The 27,988-nt window shown below is 41.3% G+C and overlaps 1 protein-coding gene across 1 annotated transcript; it reads right to left on the reverse strand.

The window, feature by feature from the left end:
- Positions 1 to 1,426: 1,426 nt before the first annotated feature.
- Positions 1,427 to 27,326, reverse strand: dse (dermatan sulfate epimerase). The gene is made up of 6 exons (XM_022770343.1): positions 27,088 to 27,326; positions 24,177 to 24,666; positions 16,370 to 16,623; positions 8,405 to 8,644; positions 5,827 to 6,034; positions 1,427 to 4,926 (listed from the first exon to the last, which is right to left on the reverse strand). The coding sequence occupies exons 2-6, from the start codon at positions 24,620 to 24,622 to the stop codon at positions 3,180 to 3,182; spliced, it is 2,895 nt and encodes a 964-aa protein (XP_022626064.1). The 5' UTR covers positions 24,623 to 24,666; positions 27,088 to 27,326; the 3' UTR covers positions 1,427 to 3,179.
- Between the last annotated feature and the right edge of the window lie 662 nt (positions 27,327 to 27,988).

The following is a 27,988-nucleotide window of genomic DNA, read 5'->3' on the forward strand; positions in this document are numbered from 1 at the left end:
CACAAATGGTCAATATGTGAGGGGTTTAATGGGCACAAAACAAGAAGTTTGTGTATGAAATACTTTACCAATGATCAAAAATCATTTGTATGTATATATACAGTGTGTGTGTGTGTGTGTGTGTGTGTGTGTGTGTGTGTGTGTATAAGCCAAGCAGTTATAAGGCCAGCAGATGGCAGTATTTCATATTTGAACACATTCAAAGAGGCAAAAAAAAAAAGACTTCACTTTCTTTCTGGGGTTAAGGTTTTATCAGTGCAGGTTTCAAATACAAACAGGGCCTCTGCCTGTTTGTCTCAATAAGGTCTCGTTTCTTCTGGAGACAAACTAAATAAATCAGCTTTCCCTTCCACCCTCAAGTGTTTGGGCCAGGCCGGACAACAGAGGTCACTTTTCATTATAAAGGAAGTCATATGGAGCACATCTGGAAGTGATTATCTGCTCAATCATAACAAAACAACCCACAGCATTTTTGTGAGGAGAGGAATGGAAAGATATTCTTCTCATTTCACTCACTTGGACGAGTACGAGGCGAACTGAGTTGAGCCAGTGATGAAAGTCACAAAGTCAACAGAAGGCCAAAGGTTTTGTTACATCACAGATCTGCACACAGCACAGCTGGACCCCCCCCTCACTCAAACAGTTGGGTGGAGAACAAGAAATCAGTTTGTTTCAAATCAAAATTATTATTATTATTATTATTATTATTATTATAATAAACATTAAAGGGCTAAAGGGCTGTGAAAATTAATCTATTCTGTTGATGATGAAAAAACAGATTGGTTTTTTGCCTGGGAATATTTTTGATTAGTGTTTATATAATGATTTTATTCAGCGTGGATGAAGCAACACTCCACCCACAGCTCGGAGGCACGTTGATGCATGTGGGGCGTTGAGGGTGAAGAGTCCAGCGTCTAGACTGTGTTGATTTGGAGACTTACAACAGATGTGTCTCAGCATTGTCAGTTGGTAAATAAAACTTTCCACTTCAGAAATTCATCACTTGAGAAAATCTGTTTCTCTGCTGCAGATTTTATACATAATATACAACAGATCTTTTTCAACAATGGGGCACTGATTCCTCCAGGAAACTGTTTCAAGTGTTTATCAAAAACAAAGGGGCTTGTTTATATCTAATAAAACAAATGCTTCAAAGCCGGTGTGACTACTGAATGACTGCTGAGCTGTGCTTAGTAACCATTTGGTTTTCTGTAGTTATACTGTGGTGGCCAAGAGAGAAATTAAAAGGATATGGCTGATGATATTTTTGTCTCATTGTCAACTATTCCCATGTGCAGTTCCCCTACTAACAAGTAATGTGTGTGGGTCTTATTCTGCTGTGCCCTCGAGCTCCATTGTCACATTTTCCAGTTCACACATTCACTTAACAGAACACAACAACACAATGAATACACACCTTGGCATGTGTGGGTGGAAATTTTATTCACAAATGGTAAAAAAAAAAGAGAGAGAGAGACCATAAAAATATATCTTGCTTTCACATATATACATTTAAATGTATTTCTATGAACTATGTAGACAGGACAAATCTCAAGTACAGCTGTGGCGACTGCATTATAGTGGCTAACCTTGAGATCTTTGATACAAGGCAGGAACCTCTGAACACTACAAACGACAAACTTCACACAGACTCGGTTCTAAAGCTCCACAGAAGCTTATTACATCAGAGGTGATCTGGTTTCATCTCGGCAAATTCATCAATTCCTATTTGGAATCAGTTGTTTTTCCTGAACACCCGTTAGGTAGATCTTATCGAAGGTGTCAGGGCCAGTGTTAGAGGAAGAAAGTCTGAGATTTCAAGAATTAAATCATAATATCATTGAGAAAAACTCATGATATTATGGGAATAAAGTTGTAATTTCAAGTAAAAAAATAATATTATGAGAAGAAAGTTGTAACTTTTTAATTTACTATCCTTAAGCCCCCTGAGGCAAATTTGTGATTTAGGGCTGTATAAATAAAACTGACTTGACTTGCCTAGAAAAAACTATAATATTACAAGAATAAAAAAAATAAAGAGAGTAAAAGTCACATTTTTATGAGCGTATAAGTCGTAAATTTCAAGAAAGTCATAATGTTACACAAAAAGTCAAAATTAAAACGTCAGAAAATAACAATAAAAAAAGTCATAAAATTCAGAGAATAAAAGTTAAATTGATATAATGAAAATTAAATTTACAATATTAGGAGTATAAAATCATAATTTTGGGGGAAAGAGTCAAAATATTATAAGCAAAAAAGTCATATCAGGAGAACAAGGTAATTCTGTCACATGATTCAACTGGGTTCATTTAATTTCACTGTCCTAGACTGTAAGATAATGAGGTGTTTATAGATGAACCCTGTGACTTCAGGTCGATTGAATCCCTTATTTGACATGTAAATGTTGACGGACGGCATAAGACTAAAACATGAGTAGAACTTAAAGAAGCATCTTATAACATTACGACTTTATCGCTTAAATATTGACTTTTTTTCTTGTGTAATCATGATTTTTGTCAACATACGTGTTGTTTCGTGTTTGTTTAGAACTTAAGTCCTGAAATAATAACACGACTTCATTCTTATAACATTACACATCTTTTGTCAAAATACGAGAGCTGCAGGGAGGACGTGTTTTTGAGGGCAAACCCGGATGTCGGTGCTCTCTGGTTCCCTCGAGAAAGAGTTTGGAAAATAAACGCTGTGACGGACTTTTATTACGATTGAAGCCTAAATACAATCACCGGGAGTAAAAAGCTAACGTTAGGCTATAAAACTAACTACACGTCGGTCACATGACTTCAACGTCACCACCACTAAACTTCAACTTGTAGTTTGATTTAGGTCTGGGGTATTTCATGATGTATTTTATGTAGAATAAAACGTGAAAGTGTTTTGAGCTTGTGTTAACCACGGACATTCAAAAAACCCACAGATTTCAGGACGAGGGAACAGGAAGTGCTAAAATACAACTAACTTCTGGGTTTTAGGACTCATTCCCGTGGAGCTCTATAGCACAATTTCTTTTCTTGAAATCTCAGATTCTTCTTCTACTACTGGTCCTAATATTCTGGTGCTAAGATCTGGCTCAGACTGAGGTGTGGGGTGCATTTAGCTCACCATGGACAACAGGTCATTTGATCTGTAGCTGGAAGACCCCTCACCCGCTCACGATGTTAACACTGCGTGTGAGAGCAGGAGGAGTAGAGGTACAGTAAGATGAAGCAGTCGATCAGAAGGATGGTGTAGAAACACCTCTGCGTGTGCAAGCTTCGACCCCTCTGAAAGCGAGTCAGTAACACGGCCAGCAGCAGAAAGAAGGTGAAGGTGTTCAGGAGGAGGAAGAGCCGTATGTAGGAGGCTGTGCTGGGGAGACCCTCGCTCCCCGCTGTGGCCACCATGTGGACCTCTTTGAATTTGCGGCCCTTGACGAAGCCGCCCTTTCTGTTTTTGCGACTGTCTGTATAATCCATGAAGGCCCGTGAGTCGGCGTCGCCCTCTTCTGGACTGTCCTCGTACGTTCGCTTTGAAGTTTTCTGCCTCTCCTTCTTTTCACTCACTTCAATCTGTGCAAAAATGTCAGGTAGACTCTCAGAAAGCTTGTCCCCAAGGTTCACCTTCTTCCCCCCTTTGCCCTTGCCCTGCTTCTTGGACATAGCAAACATCTTCTCGATGGCCTCCTCCGTCTTCTTTTTGTCAGAGAACTGGAGGAGGCGCTCCGCAGTCTTACGGAAGCTGGCGGTGTTGAGGACCCGTCCGAGGATGTGTCTCTCCATCTGCTGGAAGACGGGCTTGACGTGCTGGAGGTTGTCCTCCATCACGTTGACGTACTCCTCCACTTCCTCCGGCGAGCTGTCCGCCGCAGCTGCAGCCTTCTCGAATACGATCTTCTTGTGGTCCAGCAGCACCATGGAGTACAGAGGCTTGCTGGTGACCTCTCCGGTTAGCAGGTAGATGGTGTAAGTGTGATCCTTGGTGGCCAGGTAAATATCCACGCGCTGGTCGTCGCCGCGCAGGCTGAAGCTCTGGACATCCACCCCTGGTCCAAAGAAAATGTAAGCCACCCTCGTGTGAGGATACCTCAATGGCATTGTGACGTTGACGTAGTTAGAGCCGTTGTACGGGTACCCTCGAGGGTAATTCCAGTATCCTATCACTCCTCTGTTACTGTAGCCAGTGTCATCCATCCAAAACATCTTGTACTTGTCCTCTCCGTGTGATACGAACGCTCCGTGAACGCCATCTACTTTTGTGCCCTGGAACGGCAGCTCCGTGTTGTGAAAGAAGGCGCTCATGGCCCTGGTTGGGCTGTCGGGATCCAGGTGGATGTGGTCCACGAGGAGCAGGAGCTGTGGGTGAAGGAGGAGCAGGTTCCTCTGAAAGTTCCTGATCTTCAGCTCCGGATTATAAGCGGAACGTCCCTCGCCACGGATGAAGACCATTCCCTGTCTCTCCATAGCAGCTTCTACTCTGCCCTGGGTGTCAGCCGCCAGCCCCACTTTGTATTTCAACCACTTCGAGTCGCAGGCCTCTGTGACCTGTCCGGCCCACGGCTTGAAGCAACTCCCTGAGACAGCCGAGCCAAACAACACCGCATTGTTCAACAGGGTGTACTTGGGTCCGTACAGCGCCTCCGTGATGAACGGGACGCCGTTGGGCGCAAAGGTGAAGGTGTTCTGATCCGGGTGCTCGTGGCCGGCGTTAAAGTTCCTCCACCCTTTGATCCACTCTTTGTACTTGTTCCGGTGAACGATGTCGAAGATAGCGCGTCCGCCCAGCTTCCCTGACTTGAAGGACATGAAGGTGTGGTTGGTGTCTGCAGGTAAAGCACTGCCGTACGTGACCACGCCCCAGTCCTCAAAGTAGTGGAGCTGGGATGTTCCAAAGTCTGACGGAGGCTTGGGCATCAGGCTCGGGTCAAACCTGCAGAATACAATGAGAACACCTGCTTCAGATCGATGAAATACTTATATGTGCATTAGATTCAAAAGTACGGAAGCCCTGAAAGACAAGTGAACTTTTTTAAATTTATTTTTTTAATCTCTGTTTATTGTTTTTTTTTAAATGAAGAACATACAAAAGCACACACGACCTTTTTTAAGTGTTTATACAGATTAAAACAAGAAGTTGATTAACAGACTATTTGGGATGAGACAAGAATTTTAATGAGTAATCCATTTATTAAGGAGGTTTTTTTTCTAAGGTTTCTTTATGGTTCCAACATCGTTGTAGATTGAATAATGACTCAGTTTTGAAGTTGGTCAAAGAAAACAACATATGACGACATCACCTTGTGTCAGTACGCTCAATCAAACAACTGATTATAGCAAATATGTGATTGTAAATAATACTAGCATGAAGAAAGCAAGCTCTATAATTATTCAAGATGAAATAAGGTGCAGTTAAGTGGTTTTTTGTTTAATTTACCCATGTTGGGTCCATGTAGTGCTGATGATCCAGGATGACAGACACCAAAACATTACTTGCCCTATTCCTTGTTAAGTTTGCACTTAATGCACCAGAACTAAAAGGCAATGATGCATCAATATTTTTTTGTTGGTCTGGAACAAATGAAACTGCAGGTGGAAAAGCAGCCAAATGAGTAATTAAAAAAATAATGGACAAATCAAAAATGCCTTGATTAAAAGATCAAAACCTTGGAAAGTCCTGGTATTTAAGAAATGTACAAGGCAACAAATACAGACGTGCAAGGTACCAAGAGATAATAATGTTCCCTGGGTGGATTTCCACTTTAATAATAGCTCCACGTAGACAAACTGCAGGAAGATGTTTCCCATTATTAAACTGAATTCAGGAGCTTACCAGATGAACTCTGTGTGGAGAGTACACCATCGCTGGCCCTTCCCAGCCTGCCCTGGCCCTTCTATCACCCTGTTTTGATGAATCAGATCCGCCAGCCAGTTTCCACTGCCATTACGCAACACATAGCGGTCCAAGAAGACCAGCTGGCTTTCCGGCCCATAGAACCAGTTGTAGTTGGAATCTGCGATGGCTACGGTCCGCTGAAAACCTGGTGGAGGCACAAGAGTGGACAACTTGAGTGGTGGCTGCAGAAATCATATTATATCATGAAATAAAATGACAAAAGAAAGTCTAGTACAGGGGGTCTGCAACCGTGTAGCAGCAGTCAGTTTGTACCGAAAACTATTTCTGTGTCAAAAATCGTCATAATTCAGTCAAACCTGAACAGACATGATACACATAATTATTTCCACTGTCCATTTCTAATAATATAGTTTATAAATCAGAGGGAAAACAAGCTCTTCGTAACTCCAGACCTCATCACGTTTTCTTCTGTATCAAAGTAATCCAGTGATAGCTGTCAACAAATAGATAATTCGGCATTCATAATTTTCTAAAATGTAAACAAACATTGGCTCAATGAGTTTAATTTAGTTTTTTAACATTATCCAAAGAGTTGCTGAGACTGGATGTCCCCTAATGCTGTTGTTGTGGTTAATATCTTTGCGTTGTTTAAACTATGGTTCGTACATGCTATGGTGCAATTTATTACAGGATTTGACGAAATGCTACTGCGGGTTAAATACGGATTTATTTCCAATGACCAAGTGGAAAGGAACAGTGTCGCTGACATTCAACACTGACTCGGAGCTACGATGTTAGCTGCACGTTATAGCGTTTACGTCCAGCTATAAACACGCAAAGAGGCAGCGAGAGAACAGCAATCACCCAACTGACACTTCAGCTCCTTTCACTGATCTCACATTTCAAACTCCTTCAGCTGACACACGAATTGACAGACACTTCTTCCAGCACTTGAACCTCCTCTTAACTCAACACTTCCAGCTGTTTCTATCACTTGCACATCAGCTAACACTTTCTTTTAGTGTTTACACCTCATGCTTGGCTTGGTTTCAGCAACTTCGATTTAAACCATCACCTCCATGTGCGTATACGGTGGATTTCAATACGTTAGGATTGTTTCAGTTATTTTAAATGCAATTTTTTTGTCAGAAGTGAGCACACATTATTTTTTAGTGTTAGTTACATTCTGATTACTGTCCGTCAGCTCTACACACACATATCCACGAACACACACACACACACACAGAGTCAGTCAGTGAGGGGACAGCAATCATCCGGGCTGCTAAGGGGCCAGTTGAGGATAATCTGGCCTTGTCTTCCAGTCTGGTGGAGGGAGAAAGCTGCTATTGTGGCTCTGGGTCTGAGGGCTCTCCTGGCTGGTGCAATTAGAGGTGCTGTCTGAGTGCAGCAGTGCCGTTCAGACACAATACAGAAACTGTTGGCGGGGGGCTGTGAAATGTCTGAGCCTGACCTAAGGGGCCCCCTCCTCCGCCGCTGCCCTCCTCCTGACCTTCGGATGAAACTTCCAGGACGCCACTGATCCCCGCAGGCCTCAGCTCAGCTTTGAAAAGGATCCAGGAAGGTAATGACTACACGCATGCATAACCCATATCAGCTGAGAGGAGAAGCTACTCTCCAATGTGGCAGCCTCAGGTCATTTTCATGCCTCATCTAAAACATCCAGCTCTTGGCATAGAACATGTATCCACGCCAGTGCTAGCATTAGCTGGCTAGCTAAGTAACCATTTACTCACGGATTGTTGAGTTTGGCAGCCTAAATATATCTGTTCAGGTGACCCTGAAGGCTCAGCGCACTGCAACTACATGCTCGCAACAAATGTGCTGCAAATACACACAACACTACCAAACACAGAAATGCACCACAAGTGGCACGGATGGCAACGGAAGTGTTTTCCAGGGGACATAAAAAAAAGTGACAAACCAGTCCGGGACACACTCAACGCTCTGTCAATACTTAAAGAAAAATAAGCCGTGTGTGTGTGTGTGTTTGCGTTGTGTGTAAGGATTGGAATCGAGAACCAGATCCAGCTGAGAACCAGGTCAGAGCGAGGTGAGCATGTACACGGGGGCGTCAGTGTTTACAGCTTTGATAAGAGGATGAAGTATGAGGGATGAATCATTTATTTAGCAAAGCCACAGTATAAACAGTATTTTATATTTTATATTTCTAAAAGTAAATGTGGGGCAGCCTGTTTGAATGGGGCCCGATGCGGCCGATTAAATCGATAATAAAGCTGCAGTCATCGCCTGTAGACTTCTGTTAACATTGTATAGCCAAAGCGAAGGCCGGTGTGACTGTGTGACCAAAACCTGTGTAGGCCTCGGAATCGTTAAGGGAATCGATAAAGAATCGGACTGATAAGCAGAATCCATAATGGCATTGGTATCAATACAAATCTCACCCCACATTTGTGTGTATTCGCAGCACATGTGTCGGACCGGACGAAGACGTGTTCTTACTTTATCGTGTATCGCATTCGTACGTCTCTCAGCCTTTTTTTAAAGAGTAAACCAATGGTGATGTGGCAGTTACCGGGCAGGATGGTCCTGTAGAGGAAGGCAAAGTGTTTCAGGAGCCAGGGGTGGTCGAAGTGGCTGATGGCAAAGTGGCGCTGCACCAGGAACATGTACTGGAACAGAGAGCGGGTGGTGTAAGTCCCGTAGGCCACGCCTTCGTACAGGGAGCCGTCCGTCACGTCCCGCAGGAGGACCATGGACTTCTCCATGATGGACAGCGCCTGCTTGGTCCACAGGTAGGCCTCCTGAAGGTAACCTGGAACACAGGAATCAGAGATGGAGTCACAGGTTAAACAGAGTTAGAGTTAGTGTTGTGTTTTACATTTTCGACTGTAAGTAGCGATGCAACCGACATCCAGTCCGACTATGACCAGTGCTCACTGGCTACACAAGTTTGCACACCTGGTATGTTTCCAACTGAGCCGCCACAAATGCACTGATGCTTAGGCTCGGCAGGGGGGTAAATTTCTCTTGAAATACACTGAAGGAAACCCTGTGTCAGCATTAAGTCAGGCTACTGTCGCATGGTGCTGCAGTGCAGATTCAATCTCACTTACAACTGCATTAAAACAACTCAAGAGTCAGGTCTTGGCAAGTTGATTTTACACAGGCCGCCTGGAAGGTGAAAAACAACCTGGCTTTTCCTGAAGGAAGTGCAGTGTGATTACTGCCAGTAGCTTCTGCTCGAAGCGCTGATGTCGACCTCAAGATACAGAACGTATTGGCAAAGTGTGAACAGATAAACACGTTCAAAGGGCAAAATACTATAGAAATTGCTATACAGTCAACTGCAAGTGCATTATCCAAATCACAGCAACAACAATTATTTTGTTAAAGTTAAAATGTGTCACAACAGACCATAAATAAACATTGTGGTGCTACAGAGACAAATCCTTGTAAGAATTTGTCAAATCTTCGCACATACATTGTTCCAGACAGACTTTTAGTAACCTTGTCATATTAATGCTGGAATCTGATTGGATGACAGAAGGCGTTTAAATCTTTACAGGGTTCATTCAGGTAATGTGCGAGGATGAAATGTCAAATATTTCAAACACGTCAGAGCATCAGATTTGGTGGAAACTGCGTCTTCAAGAGTGATGTGAGTGAGTATGGAAGTTAAATCAGTCCAGCTCCGAACAATGAGGGTGATCTGTGCACCAAAGCAGCGCGGTGAGGACGAGAAGAGGTGATAAGACAAATCAGAGAAAGAATTATGATTATCGATGATGTAGTTAAGTTCAAATGGACATGACCTGCAGCAATAGATAAGGCAATATCTAAGAGAAAAACAATCTTGCCTCTGCGAGTTATGATTCAAGAGTGTGAAGGTGAGGTTAGCTGCTAGCCACATAGTGGTGCTAGTTATCTCTCATTTGAGTCAGAGGAGCAGAAAATCAGTAGGAACACATTTCCCAAATATAACTCCTGTGGTATGTACAATCACTGAGATACTGTTAGATTTTTATGCATTTTATGCTAATCCCCGTTGAAAAGCTGCTGACAAGAATTATACAGCACATATGGCCAGGAATAGATTTCTGCAGCTTTGCACAAACAAAGAAAGAGCAGTAATCCCCTTTGACGCTGGGGCCTTGAAAATGCTTAGATTATAGAAGAGAATACGGTATGTTCTCAGCAGGATGTGAAGTGAGAGGGGCCGTGCATTACAAAGCGAGCAGGGGCCTCGTGTTATGAGTATATGAGTGTGAGTGTGTTATGTCACTAATGGAATTAATGAACACCAGCATTACAGCAAACAAACGTCCTCTCAGTCTGTTACCTAAAGAAACCTTCCACACGCAGCATCGCTATGGAAAGCATGACACCACTATGGCACACTACACCATGTATACTCTCTCTCTCTCTCTCTCACACACACACACACACACACACACACACACCGGATCACACACATAGAGTTTACTATGAGAACAAGCGACCACATAAACACTCCAGCCACAGCTCTTTGAGGAATCCCGGGGGCCATCGGCAGTAACCGGTTGGGTGGGTGCAGGCCCGGGGTCCGCCCACCGGAGCCGTCCCCAACAGTGTTTGGTTTGAGCTTGGGGACCCGCTGGAACTACACAGAGCAGGTATTTACCATCAAACAGAAACTCCTGGCACGCACAAAGACCACATTTACACAAACAGAGCTTCACCGGCACTCGCACAGTCCAGGGGCCACACTTCCAGAGCAGCGTAGGCTTCGAGAGGCTTCAGACACTTTCCTCAGAAAGTAAAAATATAATATGAACAAGTCCAAGTTTCATGACAGTTGCACTGGTTTGTTGCATAAACCATGGCTTCTTGTTGCTCGACTAACGTAAACAATTCACTAATTTACAACTGAATATTTTTGGCAAGTTGAAGACACAACATTTGTCATATTGTTGTAAAAATACATTTTCACCTTCTGACTCTCAGTTACTCCATTGTACCCAGCTCTGCTTCACCGTGCCTTAAGAAAAACACCTTCCTTTTTAGCTAGCTCTTTTAAGCTAGCTAATGTCTAACTGTGTCTGACTGCTGTTTGGAGCTGGGCAGGAAGTGTATTGTGAGTTTATCATCTTTTTCACTGAGAATCTTTCAGCAATAGCAACTATTAACCACGTTAGTCTAAAATCTTTCCAGAAGAGGAAGAAAAGAACAGTTTCAGAGTTAACAGAAAACAGGAAAGAAACGGAGCAGTCAGCATGAGCGATGATAGAAACTATAACAGAACAAAGAAGGTAGGCATCGCGTAATGAATCTCAAATGTCATTAACAGAAAATGGCACAGAGCTGAAGGGCACACACAACAGAAAAGAGAAACTGTCACATAAACCCACATTAAAAGGAAAACACATACCAGAGCAACTACATCCTGCCAGGCATGTACAGCACAGTCACAGATGTATTAGAGGAACTGGACAGTGTTGTGCATGAACATTAAGGGTGTGCATGTTTTTTGTTGAAATTATCCATTCGAAAACTAATGAACATGAATGTGAAAATAAGAGTAACAGTGAAGGTATACTGTAGATGCAATGGTAAATTTACATTGTGAAAAACTGGGAAGATTTTACGAATATAAAACCTTCATGGATTAAAAATTCATAATAGAAAGTTGCAGTTTGAGTCTCTTTCATTTCTTTTATAACTATGGTCTATGGAGAAATGCTTTTTGGGGCTGCTGGAGATTTTATTTTATTTTATTTTTTTACTCCGAGTGGCCACTGGGACAAAGTGGTGGTGCTGTATCCAGGACAGTACAGTAACTCTGGTTTCACCTATAATTTCCTGTTTTCCTAGAGTCTAATAACGCGGCGAATTCCTCTACAGTAGGTTTTTTTTTTTAGGTCTGACTGGCTCCCATGCTGTTGCCTGGTGCCGGTTCAGGACTCCCAGATCTCTCCTTCAGCGCACACATCACACCTTCAAGCACTTCGAGCGATTGGGAACAGGGACTGTCAGTTCACTCTGCAGAGCTGCCCAGAGTTTTGTTAAAGGTGAGAGGATTTATTTTCCAATAACGCTCTTTAACTCGACCTGTACTCCTTCACTTTGTCACACCAGTGTTGCTGGAGGGAAACTGCAGGGATCTTGTGAACATTTGAACCAGAGGGGGGGGGGGAGCGAGAGGGGGGGGGTCTGGCCAATATCATTTTCTAATCTAGTTTAAATTAGGGGTGGGACAGAGTAAGCACTGAAATATGTTTCCCACATGCTGACAGCTCGGTTGTGAGGGTTTTTACATTCATGTGCTTTGCTATAGTTTTGGCCTCTTCATCGCAAGAATCCACCAAAGTCACACGAACCTGTTCACACTGTCTTAATACTTTTTGACTTTCCAGCAGATCGTTTAACCTCCGCCACTCTTGCCACGTGTGACGGTTACGGGACTGACTCAGCAGGATCTAGCTAAAGTTTGCTAACATTAGCCACCATGAGCTACTGGTCACACCAGACCAAATGAATACAATCATAGGAAAAATGTTTCCTTTTACTACAGATATAAAACTCATCAGAAACAGCTGAAGAAAGAACTGGATGACGCAACAGTAGTACATTGCATTACAAGTCATTTTTTGGCTATTACATTTTCTGGAGCAACATTTCAGTTTCACAACAGGGATTAGTAACGTTTTATCGTAAGTCACTGACTCTAGAATGACTAACTCGGAAGCATCAGTGACTCCACATTTACTGTAAGGCCCGTGACACACCGCTCTTCCACCCATGTTAACAGGTTAGAGCAGCCCGTGGCTCCAGCCTCGCTGCAGCGGCGCGTCATACGAGGAGTTTTGGCGTGGAACCTATTTTTCATGTGTGAGGTGCAAGAATAGACAGGAAAAAGATCTGTAGATAGTTATACTGACATCATACCAGCAAGATTACATAACTCAAACATTTCGAATTAGTTTCAATGTCTAGGCTGAATCTAAGTGTTTCACAAGTAGGAGCCTCTACTTTGTTGAATTTTGATATTATTACTCTTCAATTTAATTTGGCTTGGGCCAAATCCAAAATCTAATATCTCAATACAGTCCAGATCACATTTCTGTTTTGTTTTTTTAATGATATATAATTATATTATTGTATTTTAGGTGTTTTCTTTTAATAATATATAGTTATATCATATGTATGTACTGAAGCTGCCACTGAACAGCAGTTCAAAGTTATATTATTAAAAATACTGCATATTGCACGCATTATCAAATATCAGATATTGGATTAATGAACATCAGCACAATCCTATGTAACACGACATTACAGTGTCTTTTCTAAACTTTACAAATTTCCTACCAGGAAGCCAAAGCAGTTTCATCACAAACACCTAAGCCCACGTGTGCTCTGATAGTAACTTATGAATTGCTCTGGCAGACTTTACAGTGTGGGTGGTCAGGGCGAAGGATGTGACACACCGGCCAGCTGGGGGTTCACTACAGATGAACTGTATTTAAACTGTGCACCGCTCTGGCGCTTGAAGGCACCAACAAGCAAACACCTGCATCTGGAATGCATGTCTCCTCTAAGCTGCTGCTGCCTCCTTATCTGGTTATCTAAACAACACGAGTCTGTCGGAGCTTTAGAAGAACCCAAACCACATGACAGCACAAACATTTTTCATTTCCGTGAACATGTGATTTTAAGGCACAAAACAATTAAAAAATAATAACTTTGTCCAACATGTCAGCAGTGGGCTGAAGTCTTGTGACAGATGACTAATAAAGAGGAAAAAGAAACCAGAGTTTCTTCATTTCTGGCAGTTCTTTCTGGAAAATTTCCATTTATTCTGACAGAATAATATTTTGGGCGTGATGCCATCCCTCTGCACAGGAAATGAACGATAGTCACACAAAGAGGTGAAGAAGTGACGCCTGAATGAAGCTGCTAAATCAAGCGGCTGAAATAAGATGAGCATTGTAAATGCATCATGTGTTAGCGATCTAACAAGAAGCAGTTTTCTCACCCCTGCCAGGTATGAAACTATCATCTCTGCACGAGGCCTCCGGTAAAGCACACAAACAAATAAAATCTGTCGTAAACAAACCACTAAAGCTGCAGCTAAACAGACCCCCCCCACCCCCACCCTGTAACAAAGACAGGCCGAACTGGAGCGAACTCACTTTTTCCTGAAGCAAAAAGAGGTCAGGCTGTAACTCTCCTGAGTGTTCACAGAGCTTTCAGCCTGTTGCTGCCCTCTTCAAAAAAAAAAAAAAATCCTTGAATAAAACCACTGTGACCACGGCGGTTCTCAGTAAGACAGCTGTCGTTTGGTTCACATCAGGACTGGATCTTTTGTACCAGAAATCAAATCCCTGTAAGCAAAACAAGCTGCACTGCAGGACTTCACCTTTTGATGGCCCATCTCTGCTGCTGCACACAGTATTTAGTGCAGGATATTGAGGCAAAAGAAGAAGAAGAAGGAGAAGAAAAAAGGAGCAGGGAATCAGATCCCACAGAGGAAATGCTGGAGAGAAAAAAGAAAACAAATCTTAAAGGAGAATGTGACAGTTGTGGAAAACCTCATCTGGAGTACAATTACAAAGGATTAAGAGCAGCGATAGCAGATATAACCTCAGGCAGTTTCTCTCATAAGTAAACTGAAGACTGGCAAGTCTCACCCCTGACAATAATTATTTAAAGCTCCATATTTTCTTCTTCTCCTGTGTTTTATCTGAAGTGTTGATCCATAAGAAGATATATTTGTGGTTTTAAGAACCAAAAACCATCTCAATGTAGTTTTACATCTCCTCTCTCAGGCTTCTCGCTGGAGCTCTAGTAACAACAGGTCGGTGAGCCAATCAGAAGAGAGGAGGCTCTGAGTCTCTCCTCTGATTGGCTGACTGTTTTCTGAGTGATCCAATAAAAATAAAGCAGATTTCAGGTAAAACACTCAGAGAAACCAAATCCTGCAAGGCTGGTCCAGGTGGGCGGGGCTAAGGGAAGTGACTGCTTTGTTGTGACATCACAAAGTTCCAGAAGTCCTGACGGCTGGTTTTAAGGCTCAGTTTCTGAATACAGGCTGTGTGCATTTCTCTGTGGACTGAGGCTTTGATACTTTCACAGTATTAATATAGAAGCTAGACCTGATCTATAATCAAACTACACATGGACAGAGACCTTTACACTACATGGGAACTTTAAAAAAAAAAAAAACTTATAAAATTTTAGTGGGATTAAAAAACTGAACTGAACTAATTGGTGCTGAAAGTCTGACAGGGTAAACATGATTTCCAATCCCTTTCTGATCCCTATCTTCTAAGGAGAAAATCCTTTTATATCATTGGATGACACACACAGCAAATACTGGACTAACCCTAACATGGAACTACTGAAGATCCTGAGTCAGAAATATTAAAATCACAAGCTTAAATTACTGATGTAATATAAATAAAACTGAATGAACAGGGAGGACAGGGAGAATTTGGCTCCTGAAACTGACGTGACCATGATGAGTGAGAGAGAGGAGGTATCACTCTGTTGTTGGGACAGAAACAGATGTTTTACAAATATTTCTATACTCACTCCAAATGTGAAACAAACATGCTTCAAGGGTTGAAATTTGTATTTTATCTAAATAATGACGTCAAACTTGGCAGAACTGACACTAACTCTCTAACTAGCATTTTGATTCAAACTGAAATCCATTTAAATCCACCTGTAATTTCACATTTATCTTATGTACACTGTTGTTTCAACTGTGGGCCTTAATTGTCCATTATCTTAATTATCAAAATTATCCTTAATACCAAGGACCCTGACGCTGCAATAAACCATGTAATAAGTAAACTCCTTTCTTCCAAGTGAGCAAAATAAAAATCAAGTTAAACAGTCAAATTAAACGGTTAAGAAGTGAGCAGTTCTGGCAACTCTCTAAAAGGGAAAGTGGCAAAACATGGTCCATAAAGTTGCTACATCTGTCATAAAACCCCTTTAAAAGGCTGCTAAAGGAGCCTGCTGGAGAAATCTGGTGAGAGACAATTGTGAAAGAGTGAATGTAAAACGAAGCTACACATTTTACTGTAAGCTAATGTCCTGAGCCAACTTTGATATCTTAAATTTAACATTATGTATATATGTGTAGGTATATGATACATGTATATACATATAAATGTGATGTTTAAATAATAATAAAAATACATAAAATAAAATCCAACATTCATGTGCCTCAGCATTGTGTAAATCCTCTGAGTCGGCCTTCAGACCACGATATTAAACCCCTCCAGTGAAACCCACTCTAATGAAATAGCTGTAGTTGAGCTGCATTTTCAGTTTCTTTACAGGTTTTAAATTTACCTGTAACTGTTTGAGGAGAAATATATTCCCACTCAAAGCGTATCAGAGTGGAAATTGTGGAAATTTCGGCTCATGGTTGGTCACTGAAAACACTGGAGATCATCCTCTGAGGAGCATGATCATCTGAACCACATTTCCTTGAACCCTGCAGCCAGGGCAAAAACAAAACCACATAACAAAGACATGAATCACCAACCTTGGGTCATGTAAACGAGGCTTCCCGTGAGCAGCGCCACGCAGTTGGTGGGCTGGTGGTTGTGCAGGTACTGGAACCCCCAGCCTCGGACGTAGGACTTCTCGTACATCAGGCGCGACGCGTTGCCGATCACCTGGAGGAAACGCTCCTGCTGGCCCTTGCTCAAGTACTCGTACAGGAAGTCGTAAGCGGTGGCAAACCCGACCAAAGAGTGCGCCAAAGGAACCTCATCCCAGGGGGCGTCTTTGACCAGCCTGCAACACAGACGACAACACGAGACTGAAGGCGAGGCAGAAACGTGTGGAGCTTAAAAACAAAACATGCAACGGTAAGCAGGTGTGAAATTTTCACTCTTTAAATGAGACCTAAATGCTGCGTCATGAACAAAAAAGCTTTCCTGTGCAAAGCCTTTTAATAAGCCTAAACACAGCCGTAAAACGTCTATTCACTGTCAAAGCAAAAAATAAAGTCGCTAAGTAGCATTTTACACCACAGATACAGCTGCACCAATAAAGAGACGTAGAAAGTGAAGCATGTTGCAAATTCTCTCCTGGTGAACAGGCACTGGGCTTTAAGAACGCTGACTTCTGTAAAGTGCTCGTGTCGTAAAAAGGTGAGCGGTACTCTCCAACCATTCTGGCTGCTTTAATTAAAGAGAAATTAACTTCAGATGTGGTGATTTACTGAGGCTTTCTTTCAAATTAGTTTATGAAAAAAAATTGTATTGTTATATTGCTATTGTTTGTTACTCTCACTATCAAGTTTCAACAAGTGGCTAATGTTGTTTATATGTTACAACGGAGCTAGCGAGTGCAAGTTAGCATGACCCACAGAGTCACAAAGGCCTTATTTATATACTGTAATTGCCCTTCAACTTTCTATATATTATAACCATGCTGTATAATCTATATCGTAGGTTAAGTTAGTATTTGCTACAAGCTGTACTTGATATTAGAAGTTGAAATCTTCATGACATTGACAAATTTAAGCAATGATTAATTCGTTAGCATTCAAAAAAAAAACAACAGCTGAAAATTAAAAGGGAAATTACAGTATTTTTACACCATTGAGATATTTTTCATACAATCAAAAATTCATAATTTCACTACTTCCCTTCGCCCCTTTTTACACAAAAATTAGCAGGTATACGCAGGTTTTTTAAATGTGGGTAGAGTGAGTTTCTAGCCGTCGTGCAAACTGGTAAAACGGATCTGTAATGTCTTATCCCCGGGTTGGTGCTCCGGTAAGTGTCCGAGCCTCAGTGTGAGACACTTCGATCGGTGAATGTGTGTTTTTGAAACTTATTGCGGAGCTGCAGCTTCACTCTTTCATCCCAGAGCGCAGTGTAGCCGCGGTGTCTCTGGCTTAACAGGTGACAGGTGTGTGTTTAAGCTCTGAGAAATGTTACAACAGGAGAAGATGCCAAAATTAACATGTTCACAGCCACTACCCCACACCCAACAATAATATTGTAAATTGTGATATTTGGGCTGGGACTGAATCGAGATACATTTTGGATATCACCCAAACCTACACAACATATATCAGAGCAAGCTGTGGGACACTCCTACAGCTTTCTAATGCTTGTCACTGAGTCTGACCATAAGTAAACACAGAGAGTAGCATCCTGGAACAGCCATTAGGGCTAATTTGCCAGCTGACCTCACCATCCTGCCATTTTCATCAGCGCATGCCAGTTTGTTTCCATGTATGAGGCTGACTTTGGTTACAGTGTCCTCTAAGAAAACTCATAACACACTTTTGTAATGTCATCTTTCCAACTGTTTAGCTGAAATCTCTGCTGCCTAGAAAAACAAAAAAACAGTTTAGTCAGTTTCTTCAGCTGGTGACTTAAAACCCATTATGGTCGGATTTCTAAGAGAAAATTTAATTTGTTCACACAAATTAATAAATGTAACAATATTCAACATATGTTTCCTGTATATTAAAAGGGATACAAGTGACAACACAACATTGTTTAATAGGTATTATTTAATCAACTGATCTGTGTAGATAAGTAGAAGAAAAGTGATATTAAACAGATAAATATCTGACTTAGCTGGTGATAATTGAGAGAAAATAGTTTACCTTTTTATAATTTTAGAGCATCTGTTTTGGTGCTTCTATTAATCCCTCTCTCTGTGAGGTCTAGTTCTGCTTGTACAAGTGGCAGTGTTTTCATAAAGTGCATACTTCTGAATGCACCACCAAACTTCTGCTTTCAATCAGCTGAATTGGACTGTACCAATTGGGAATGGGGGGGGCCTGACCTGATTGAGATTTGGTTCGATTTAGTTTCCTTACTATTTAGTTTACAGTAATTGTTGCTTTTGTTGTATTAGTGACATTTATATAATTGATTATATTGTTTAAAATAGTTATTTGTAAGTTTTGCTATAAATAACGTTAGCATTAACAGCTGTTTACTTATCAGTCTAGAAGCAACATTGTGAGTTCAGCATCAAGCTTCATTCCTTTACTCACCAAGAGGCTGTCTCCACAGGAGACTTCTATTTCTATCACTTCTTTTCTTCTAGTGAAGTTAGCATGCTAACCAGCTAGCCCGGCCCTTTAACATTATAGATGGATATATTGTTGATGTTGTACCATCCATGCTACTGCTTCCATCAAGTATGCTTGCCATCTGTAAGTTGTGTGCCTTGATTCCACTAACAAGATTTTTATTTAACTAAAAATCTTCTGTAAAAAAAATAACAGAGCTCTGAAAATGTGTGCGTTATTATGTCGTGATTTTGAATGAGGTTTCTTCTGGAGCGGACCCCTTTAGTTCAGCTCTCTATAGACCCTGACTCCTGAGCAACTCCCTGAAACTTCCATCTGCTCCATTAATTTACAAGTAATTAAACACATGATAGACTATGTCAGTGATATTTGGGCAGGTTCCTCCATTTGATGTTGGTAATACAGTTTCCCCTTGTTAAGTGGCAGCTGACGTTTATTTGAAAATCGCTTCCTGCATAGTCACGCCAAGGGATTAAACTTCTTTATGCTGCAGTTTGCTCATATGGCAAAAAGGAAAACTGTAATAAAATTACTGCCAAGTCACTGCTTGACTGTATATCGCATTATTCCAAAGCACACAAAGTCTCACTTCAGTGTGTTTGCAGACTGTAAAAAAAAAAAAAAAAGAAATGGGGGGGAAAACGAAGCAGGCACCAGTATGCCACAAAGTAGAAGTTCCCCATCGGAACATGGTTCGTGGAGCTGCTGCAGACATAATTGAAGGTCATGAATACCACAGCTGACTGATTCCTGGAGCCACTCTGCAGAAGCCCTCAGAGGTTCAGTGACCATAATAAAAGTGCGGCCAAGGAGAAAACTCAGTGTGTTGTTAAGACGTGAAAACACATGCTCAGTGGCTTCTCGTTTCTGCACTGTGGCACACATAATGATATTGTGAAAAATGTATAACACGGCACCATCTAAACCCCCACCACCACCACCCCCAAACCCAACCCCAAGAAATAAGCCACTGGAAAATCCCCTTCTTTCTGTTCAATGGCCGAAGGGAACGCAGCAGCCATGCAGCAAAATGAGAAGGATTAAGCTGCTAGACTCCCCTCCCTCTCTGCATGAAGGAGGAGGGAGGAGGTACCTGTAAGAGAGGGGATTGTCCCACATTTCAGCCAAAAAACAGAGTTAACTTGGTACCTGATATTGTAATATTTAACACGTTCATCCATCCTTCTGCCGCTGTTACAGGCTAACACAGAACATGAGTTACCAGGTGATCGGGGAAAGGTGTTAATACTGTGAGCAACACAACAGGTTAGTCTATCCAGACCACTGGGAACGAGCGCTTCTGTGTAGTGGTCTGGTGATGCTTCCTCTACTACTGGATCGATCTGATAACGAAATGAAAAACAACAAACGCAGAGCTGATTGACTCTTACAAAAACTTCTATAGAATCAACAAAAAAATCTTGTAACCAGGATTTATGGAGAAAAAAAAGTAAAAGTATATTTTTTGAGTATCTTCACTTTACTGAAGTATTATCTTTATTGTGACTTTTACTTCACTACACTTAAAAGGCAAATATTGGACTTTTGACTCCACCACATTTCTATGAAGCACTCTTACTTTGAAGCAGAGCTTTAAGTCCGTGGAAAGAATTTTATTTTATTTTGAAAATGTAAGCATGTTCATCACAGGAGAAAAAGATTCTTTATCAGAGCACCGTTCATTAAATGGCCTTATCTGAAGTCCATGTTCAAAAGTTTAGAAATAAATAAATAAAAATTCCTTTCGTTTTAAATGTTTGCTTTGTTTACTACGACCAAAGAAATATGAAAACAATTGCTCCTTTATGTTGATTTAATTGTGTTTTTATGACCATCTCTACACCTTTGTATCGTACTCTTTTTATTCTATAGGTTCTACAGTCAGTAGGTAGTTTCAAACTCAACTCAAGTAAGAAATTTGACTGAACAACTATAATTTAAGCTTATAAACTTAGTATTTGTGACTCAGGACCTTCAGTATTTGGATCAAGTAGTTTGTGAAAGTTCTGCCGAATAAATTTTTATTGCTGTTAATCCACATATTTAGGTAAAGTTTATTTAAATTAAATTAAATTAAATTTGTGCATCACTGCACAGTAAATGATTTTTGTACATATTTTGAAAATCAAATCAGAGTATTACTGAGGAGAAGTCAGTACACTGTAGAGAGCTGATTCTGTGAATGTATGTAAATGAACAGTAGGTTACCATGGATCCCAACGCCGTATGCAACCGTTCTCCCAGCATCATTTCTGAGACCTTCACTCCTTTAGTCCTTTCAATAAAAGCTGTGCAGAACTTGGAAGCAGTGAATGGCTGTAATCCACTTCTCAGCCATTTTGCACTTGCCAGCCAGAACTAATGTTCATTGAACTTAATCAAATTGTTAGGGAAATACGGAAGCGCTGTTGACGGCCGACGCTAGCATGAGGTTCAGGTCCGTGGCCGACTCTGAAAAGCAGAAGGCTTGTCGAGACACGGGCTGAAAGGATGGAGTCGGCTGACTTGTTGATTGCACTTCACACGGTGTCAAGTATTATTAAAAGTCCCACATAGTATAAAGGTAGATTATAAAGCAGGTCTAGGTTCTATATTAATACTGTGAAAGTGTGAAAGAGGTTTTTGTTGAAATCTTCTATAATTTTAATCAATCACAGTCACTCACACTCACCGACCTGTTGTTACTAGAGCTCCGGAGAGAAACCTGAGAGACGGAAAACTACACTGAGATGGTTTTTGGTTCTTAAAAACACAAATATATCTACTTATGGATCAACACTTCTTTTTTTGCTAAAGGTTCCTACATATTTTTCTTTAAATATATGTGAATAAAAAGCTGCAGTTGTAATACTTCAGTGGGATAGATGGGACCTTTAATTGTGAGCTACACTGAGAAAAAACCCAGGGAGCACCTACCACCCCAGACCCAAAATTAGCCGCCAAAATCCTGGGTTTTATATTAATCCATTAGTTATAGACAGACAGGTGAGAAATTAAAAGAAAAAAAACTGAAAAAGAAACAGGATAACAAAGCTCCCGTCTACAGGACACGAGGGGTCACTGAATGGTTTGATACTGTGGGGATGAAAATGATACGAATCATATGCTGTGACCTTCATGATGGGAGATTTTGGAGCGACATGTCAGCGCTCTCCACCACCATCATTGTGGAATCAATGCATTGCGCACCATGCGAGCCGTTTTAACTACTACTCTACTCAAGAAACGAGCCCTGTTGACAGCAAGGTCAAGCAAATCACAGAGGTGCCTAATCCAGAATTAGATCTATATTATTATATAATATAAATATATATTATGTAAAGTTTTACAGAAGTTCTTAACATATTTAGTGAGCTGTATTCAAAGGGGTTTTAGCTCACTGTCTGTTCCTGAGAGTCGATGTTGACATCAGCTTGTTGTGGTTTCATTCGGACGAGTTCACAAATGTTGCTGCATGTTGATGTCTTTAAAAACATCAGAGACCCGCTCATGAAAATTACCTTCATCTGCTCTTATTTGCTGTGACGCTCAAACGCAGCAGAAACAGAATCACGGTTAAAAACAGGACTTCAAGACTCGCAACACATTTTCTCGTCGGCCGTTTTGCAGCTGTGTTCAACCGCTGGAACCTCAGGCCTGACATGTGCTTCACCATGTCAAAAACACAAAACTGACGAGTTCCATATTAAAGCATCTTACGTCCACACTTGCTAACACTGACTGATTCAGTCTTGTATGTTGAAATGAGGACATATTTTGCCAAAACCCCCGGGCCCTCAGAGGTCCCCCCAAAGAGGCAGTTGGTTTGTGGAAATATGTACAACTAAAGTACAGTATTAACGGATATGATAAGCGCTTGAGGGCAGATCCTGCTTTATTAACTCAACATGTCCAAATCTAATTTAATCTAGAATTTCATATTTTAGATTATGTCGTGTTTACTCGGTGTATATTTCTACATTAAATCTTCTTTAGTCAGATTACGACACTGCAGTCCTGGGGCTCTTTATACATACTGTGCACTGTACACCGGTGGTTCCCACCCTGGGAAAAAGGTCAATCTCAAGGATGGTGAGATGATTTTTAGGATAGAAAACCAGAAAAAAATATTTCTGCAAAACTTTCTGACTTTTAAAGGTCCCATATATTACTCTTATCCTGTGTTTTATTTGAAGTGTTGATCCATTTGAAGATACATTTGTGGTTTTAAGAACCAAAAACCATGTCAGTGTAGTTCTACATCTCCTGTCTCTGGATTCTCTCTGGAGCTCTAGTAACAACAGGTCGGTGAGCCAATCAGAAGAGAGGAGGCTCTGAGCCTCTCTTCTGATTGGCTGACTGTTTTCTGAGTGATCCAATAACCATATAACAGATTTCAGGTAAAAACACTCAGAGAAACCAAATCCTGCAGGGGTTGGATGGTGGGTCCAGGTGGCCCAGGCTAGTGACTGCTTTGTTGTGACATCACAAAGTTACAGAAGTCCTGACGGCTGGTTTTAAGGCTCAGTTTCTGAATACAGGCTGTGTGCATTTCTCTGTGGACTGAGGCTTTGATACTTTCACAGTATTAATATAGAACCTAGACCTGATCTATAATCAAACAACACATGGACATCTGCCTTTACACTATGTGGGACCTTTAAATTTGTGAATATTTCAGCTCCATGTGCCTTTAAAACTATTTAAAATAAATGTGACTTAGCAATATTCAAAACTAACAATTAGCAATTAATCAATATTGAAAATAATTGTTAGCTGCAATCCTAAACACAAATATACACATTTAAACTCTCCCTGATCAAATCTAAAATTACAGACTTGTGAAGATATTTGTAGAAGGTTAATCAGGAAAATCTAAGAATGTTAAGTGAAATGCAGGACCCCTTAGATAATGCTAACAATTAGGGCAAAGTGGATTCAGTCCCTGTCTGGTATTCAGCTCACATCTGAACATTTCATTTCCTTTCATCGGGGGTGCATGTTCAGGAGACAGCTGCTAAACATATTTCCTGGACCACAGACTTATCGGACCACAATGCATCTTTACCAGAGCTCTGCCCACAGAGAAAAATGAGAGGACTCTGGGAATGGGACTGGATAGAAAAGCCTCCGGGGGGGGGGGGTTTAGCATTAATACCAAGTTGATGCACACACAGGGGGGTGGAAAGAGATATCAGGTACCATCTGTGAACTCCACTGACTTGATTTCTAAGAAGAACAACAGGCCTCAAATCTAATTGATCCCAATTAAATAGATGAAATAATAAAAAGACAGAAAATCTACCAACTAGGCTGAGCCGCCATCCTCTCCATGTAGTCCTTGGCCAGGTCGAGGGCCCCGGCCCTGTGAGGGTAAAGCAGGCAGAACATGGACAGCACACCCAGGTTGTTTCCGTACACCTCGTTCCAGCGGGCGCTGAACTCCGCGGGGCTCCAGGGGGGCAGGTACCCCTCCGGGTTCTCCAGCATGGTTTCCCCAGCCTCACGGATCCTCCTCGCCATGTCCCGATGAGTCCCTGTGGCTGCGTACTGCAGCTCCTCCACATCCCCCCGACTGAAGTACAACATGGGATGCCCATCATAGTTGCCTCCCATGAAGGGGATTCCTCCGCTGGGGTCCACTTCCGTTGCCGCCGCCGCCGCCGCCTCCACCGCCACCACCGGGGCAAGCAGGGGCCACAGCAGACTTATGAAGAAGACTGTGGGGGCCCCACGGGTGTGGGTTCTCATCGTCTCATCAGAGAGGAGACCGTGGCATTGCCGAAGGAGCTCAGCTGAGAGGGAACAGTGGGGGAAGAGAAGGATTTGAGAAAGCCAGCCCATATTCTGCACAAAAGCCCTGCATTCCTTGAATAATTAGATACAGCTGTAGTTCTGATGATGCAGGCTTTCCATACTGATGTAGGCCGTGAATGAGCAGCACGGTTAAAAAGTGGCCACAGCACTGTCACATGAAGCAGGAGTCACTGTTGTTAAAGTCAAAACATCAACAGGTTTCAATTTCCTGTCTCTAATTCTAATTTCTTTATCATTCCCAAGAACGTGCGTGCAATTAACCACATGCATGTTACAAATGGAGGTTGTGTTGCACCTTTGCACGTTGCGTTACTTCATATTCACCCCCCCCCCCTAAATTTGGTTTTGATCGCTTTTGTGAGACAAGTCTAGCCATGCACACCCAGATGTCCAGACGAGCAGAGCCGGAGGTCATAAAAGGCCCAGTACTGCAGTAACACGACTCTGCTCGACTGAAACAAGCTCTAAAAACCAAAGTGCTGCGCTTAACAGAAAGACAAGAGTTGGCCCAGCGTCTCCGCTCTGAACATGAGGGTAAATTCCATGACCTTAGTGGAGCTTCTGGCAAAGGCCTGGTGGAAAACCATTTGGTAGTGATTTAAACGACGTCTAGACTGGAGTCCGGTCTAATAGGTGTGAGCTGTCAGGGCTGTGTGTGTGGAGTTTTATGTTGTGCCTGATAAACAAGTCGAGGTACATACACATGCTTCTCCTCCTGAGGGTTAGTTTTGAGATTCGACCTTGTGAGGCGAACACGAGGACGGTCGACGAACCCGTCAAGACGACTCTGGACTAAATTATCACAGGAGAAGCAGCTGTGTCATGAGCCAAGGAACTATTTTTTACAGAAGACGCTCTCTAAGACTGAATCAGACTAATCTTAAACTGACTCGCTTTAAGTTGCTTCTCTGAATTCAGTGGGTAATATTTAAGAAGCGACTCACAGCAGGTCTGAGCTGATCAATGATTTAATTGATTAGTCATGTGACAAGCAATTAAGAGATTAACAGTCAAATAATTTATCAAGCAAAAAAAAATGTGCAGGTTATGAGCTCTTACATGAGAGGATGTGCTGACGTTCTGTTTGACATCATTGTAATATGTCAAATATAACTGACTTTAATCTTTTAATCCTGCACTTTAATGAGACATTATCTATTTTATAATCTGTGTTTTTATACTGTTTTCTTATTATACTTTTATCTTTTGTTTCTGTTCGGCACATTGCATGACCTCTGGGAATGATAATGTCCTACACAAATAAATGTGCCTTGCCTTGAGCTCTGGGAAGTTGCGATGGCATTTTTCTAACTATTTTTGAAACTAGATAGTTAATCAGAAAAACAATAAAGAGATTCTGCAAGTTGCATGCCTAAAATAATATGTGGCAAAAGAGAAAGACTGGGTCATTTAGAGCATGGGAATCACACATCAGTATATTGTGAACACTAACTGAAATGTGTGAGTTGCACAGAATATTGAAAAGTGTCATGCATCAAAAGACACTTCGCATGTGTTTGCACTGCGATCAATACCAAGACCTTCTTCTTTGCTGATCTATTTGTTGGACAAATAAAGTCAAATTTAAGTATAGTGAACACATAAACAAACACCAGCTTGTGAAATAAGCTTTTAACTGAAGAATCAATCCTCCATTGTTGTTGTAAAAGCCCCCAGAGTTCCTTAAAGTTAGTTATAGTCCTGTTTAAAGTGTCTCTGTACTTGTCAGGTACTGGAGTCTTTCTATTGTGTCAGAGTTGTAATATTACTGTTATTTTGTCCTTCTAATTTTGCATAAAAGCTATTCTTCTTGTATTGATAAAGGGATTATTGTAGTGAAATAGCAAAAAAAAAAGAAGAAGAAAAACAAGAAAAGTCATTGTAAAAAATAATAAGCTAAAAGAAATGACCATTTAAAACCAGATTTGTACCATTTGTAACTTCCCGTGCTTAAAAAAAAGTCTAGTGCTTCTCAAATGAATGATTTAAACATGTCAGTCAACATCGTTTCACAGTTTTACGACGGTACAACAGCAGATGTTTCACTCTCAACCACCAGAAAGTGTCATGGTCTTTACCCACAGAGGCAACTCCTCCATCTTCTTCATGGGAATCAGATCCTGCAGTTACAACTTTTTAACTTTTCCTTCGTGTCCGTCTTTCAGTTTCATTAACAGGCCACATGTCACCCGACTGCGCCTGTTTTCAGTTTTATGAATCGCTCTCCACCAATCGGCGAAGTGTTTTTTTTTTTTTTTTTAAAACACTAATATCAGTTTATCGATGGTATTGATAATGCTATAAAAAAAAAAATATCTGCGCACAACAGTCGCCTTGTTCCTGCCGCGACCGCGAAAAAGCCTCGGGAGCAGTGAAGGGAAAAGAGGTCTGAACGTTACCTGTCAGAAGCGGTGCTCACAAATCCGTGTTGCCGTCCTCACAACTGTCATTTCTTCTTCTCTTGTCACAGCGGTGGTGAGGGGTTTCTTCTCTTTTTTTTCCTTTTTCTTTTTTTCTTTTTTTTAAACAAAGGTTATCAATATGTTTGAAAAGTTTGGTTGTTTTTTTTGTTTTTTGTTTTTAGGGGCGAAGCAGAGTTAGAGAGCGGAGGGAAAGAATGTGTGAGTGCGGAGGGAGCGTCATGCTGGCGAATGAGGAGGGGCAGCAGGGGAGAGAGGCTTAAAGGAGACCTAATGAATTAAGTGGATGCCCTCCTCCCACTCTGCTACATCAACTAGGTACTGCACTAAAAAAAGTTCAAAACTAATCCACACAGGAGATACACAGTGGTAAGAGTCTACTTCTACATGTTTGACTTGGTTCAGACTTAAAAATAAATCTCCAAACATAAATATTAGACCATTTTGCCATGTAGGTTGAGTCTTGTCTCCTTGCTAGCTCCAGTTTGTACATCCAGTGTAGTTTTGTATTTGATGATGATTTAAAATAAATAAATACATAGAAATTAAATTCAATAAACTTTATTTGTCAATTTAAAAGGCGCATGGAGTAGACAAAATACTATACTATATGTAAATATAATAAGAAGGACAGAAACAAGACAACATGGGAAATATACCATCATTAGTGCAATAAATAGTGTACACACAAATAAATAACTGACTGTACTAAATATGATAAAAGAAATGGCTTTACGACTGCAATAAAATAAACTACGTGACATATCTACAGTGTAGTGTGCATCTGGCATGTGACATATATGAGGTGTAACGTGGACAGGTAGCAGGTCACTTGATAGCCACTTCTGTTCTGCACACATTTCTAGAAACCCTCAAACTG

The sequence above is a fragment of the Seriola dumerili genome, unplaced genomic scaffold, assembly GCF_002260705.1.
Source record: "Seriola dumerili isolate Sdu_G_001 unplaced genomic scaffold, Sdu_1.0 BDQW01000025.1, whole genome shotgun sequence".
Taxonomy (NCBI): Eukaryota; Metazoa; Chordata; class Actinopteri; order Carangiformes; family Carangidae; genus Seriola; species Seriola dumerili.

Bases quoted from the DNA above. Each gene is read 5' to 3' on its own strand.
- dse (XM_022770343.1), bottom strand. From the start codon at position 24,622: ATGAGAACCCACACCCGTGGGGCCCCCACAGTCTTCTTCATAAGTCTG. The intron at 8,645-16,369 runs GTTGGTGATTCA...CCTGTGTTCCAG, and splicing joins CCTCGTTTACATGACCCAAG to GTTACCTTCAGGAGGCCTAC. The intron at 4,927-5,826 runs GTAAGCTCCTGA...TGTATTCTGCAG, and splicing joins CTCCACACAGAGTTCATCTG to GTTTGACCCGAGCCTGATGC.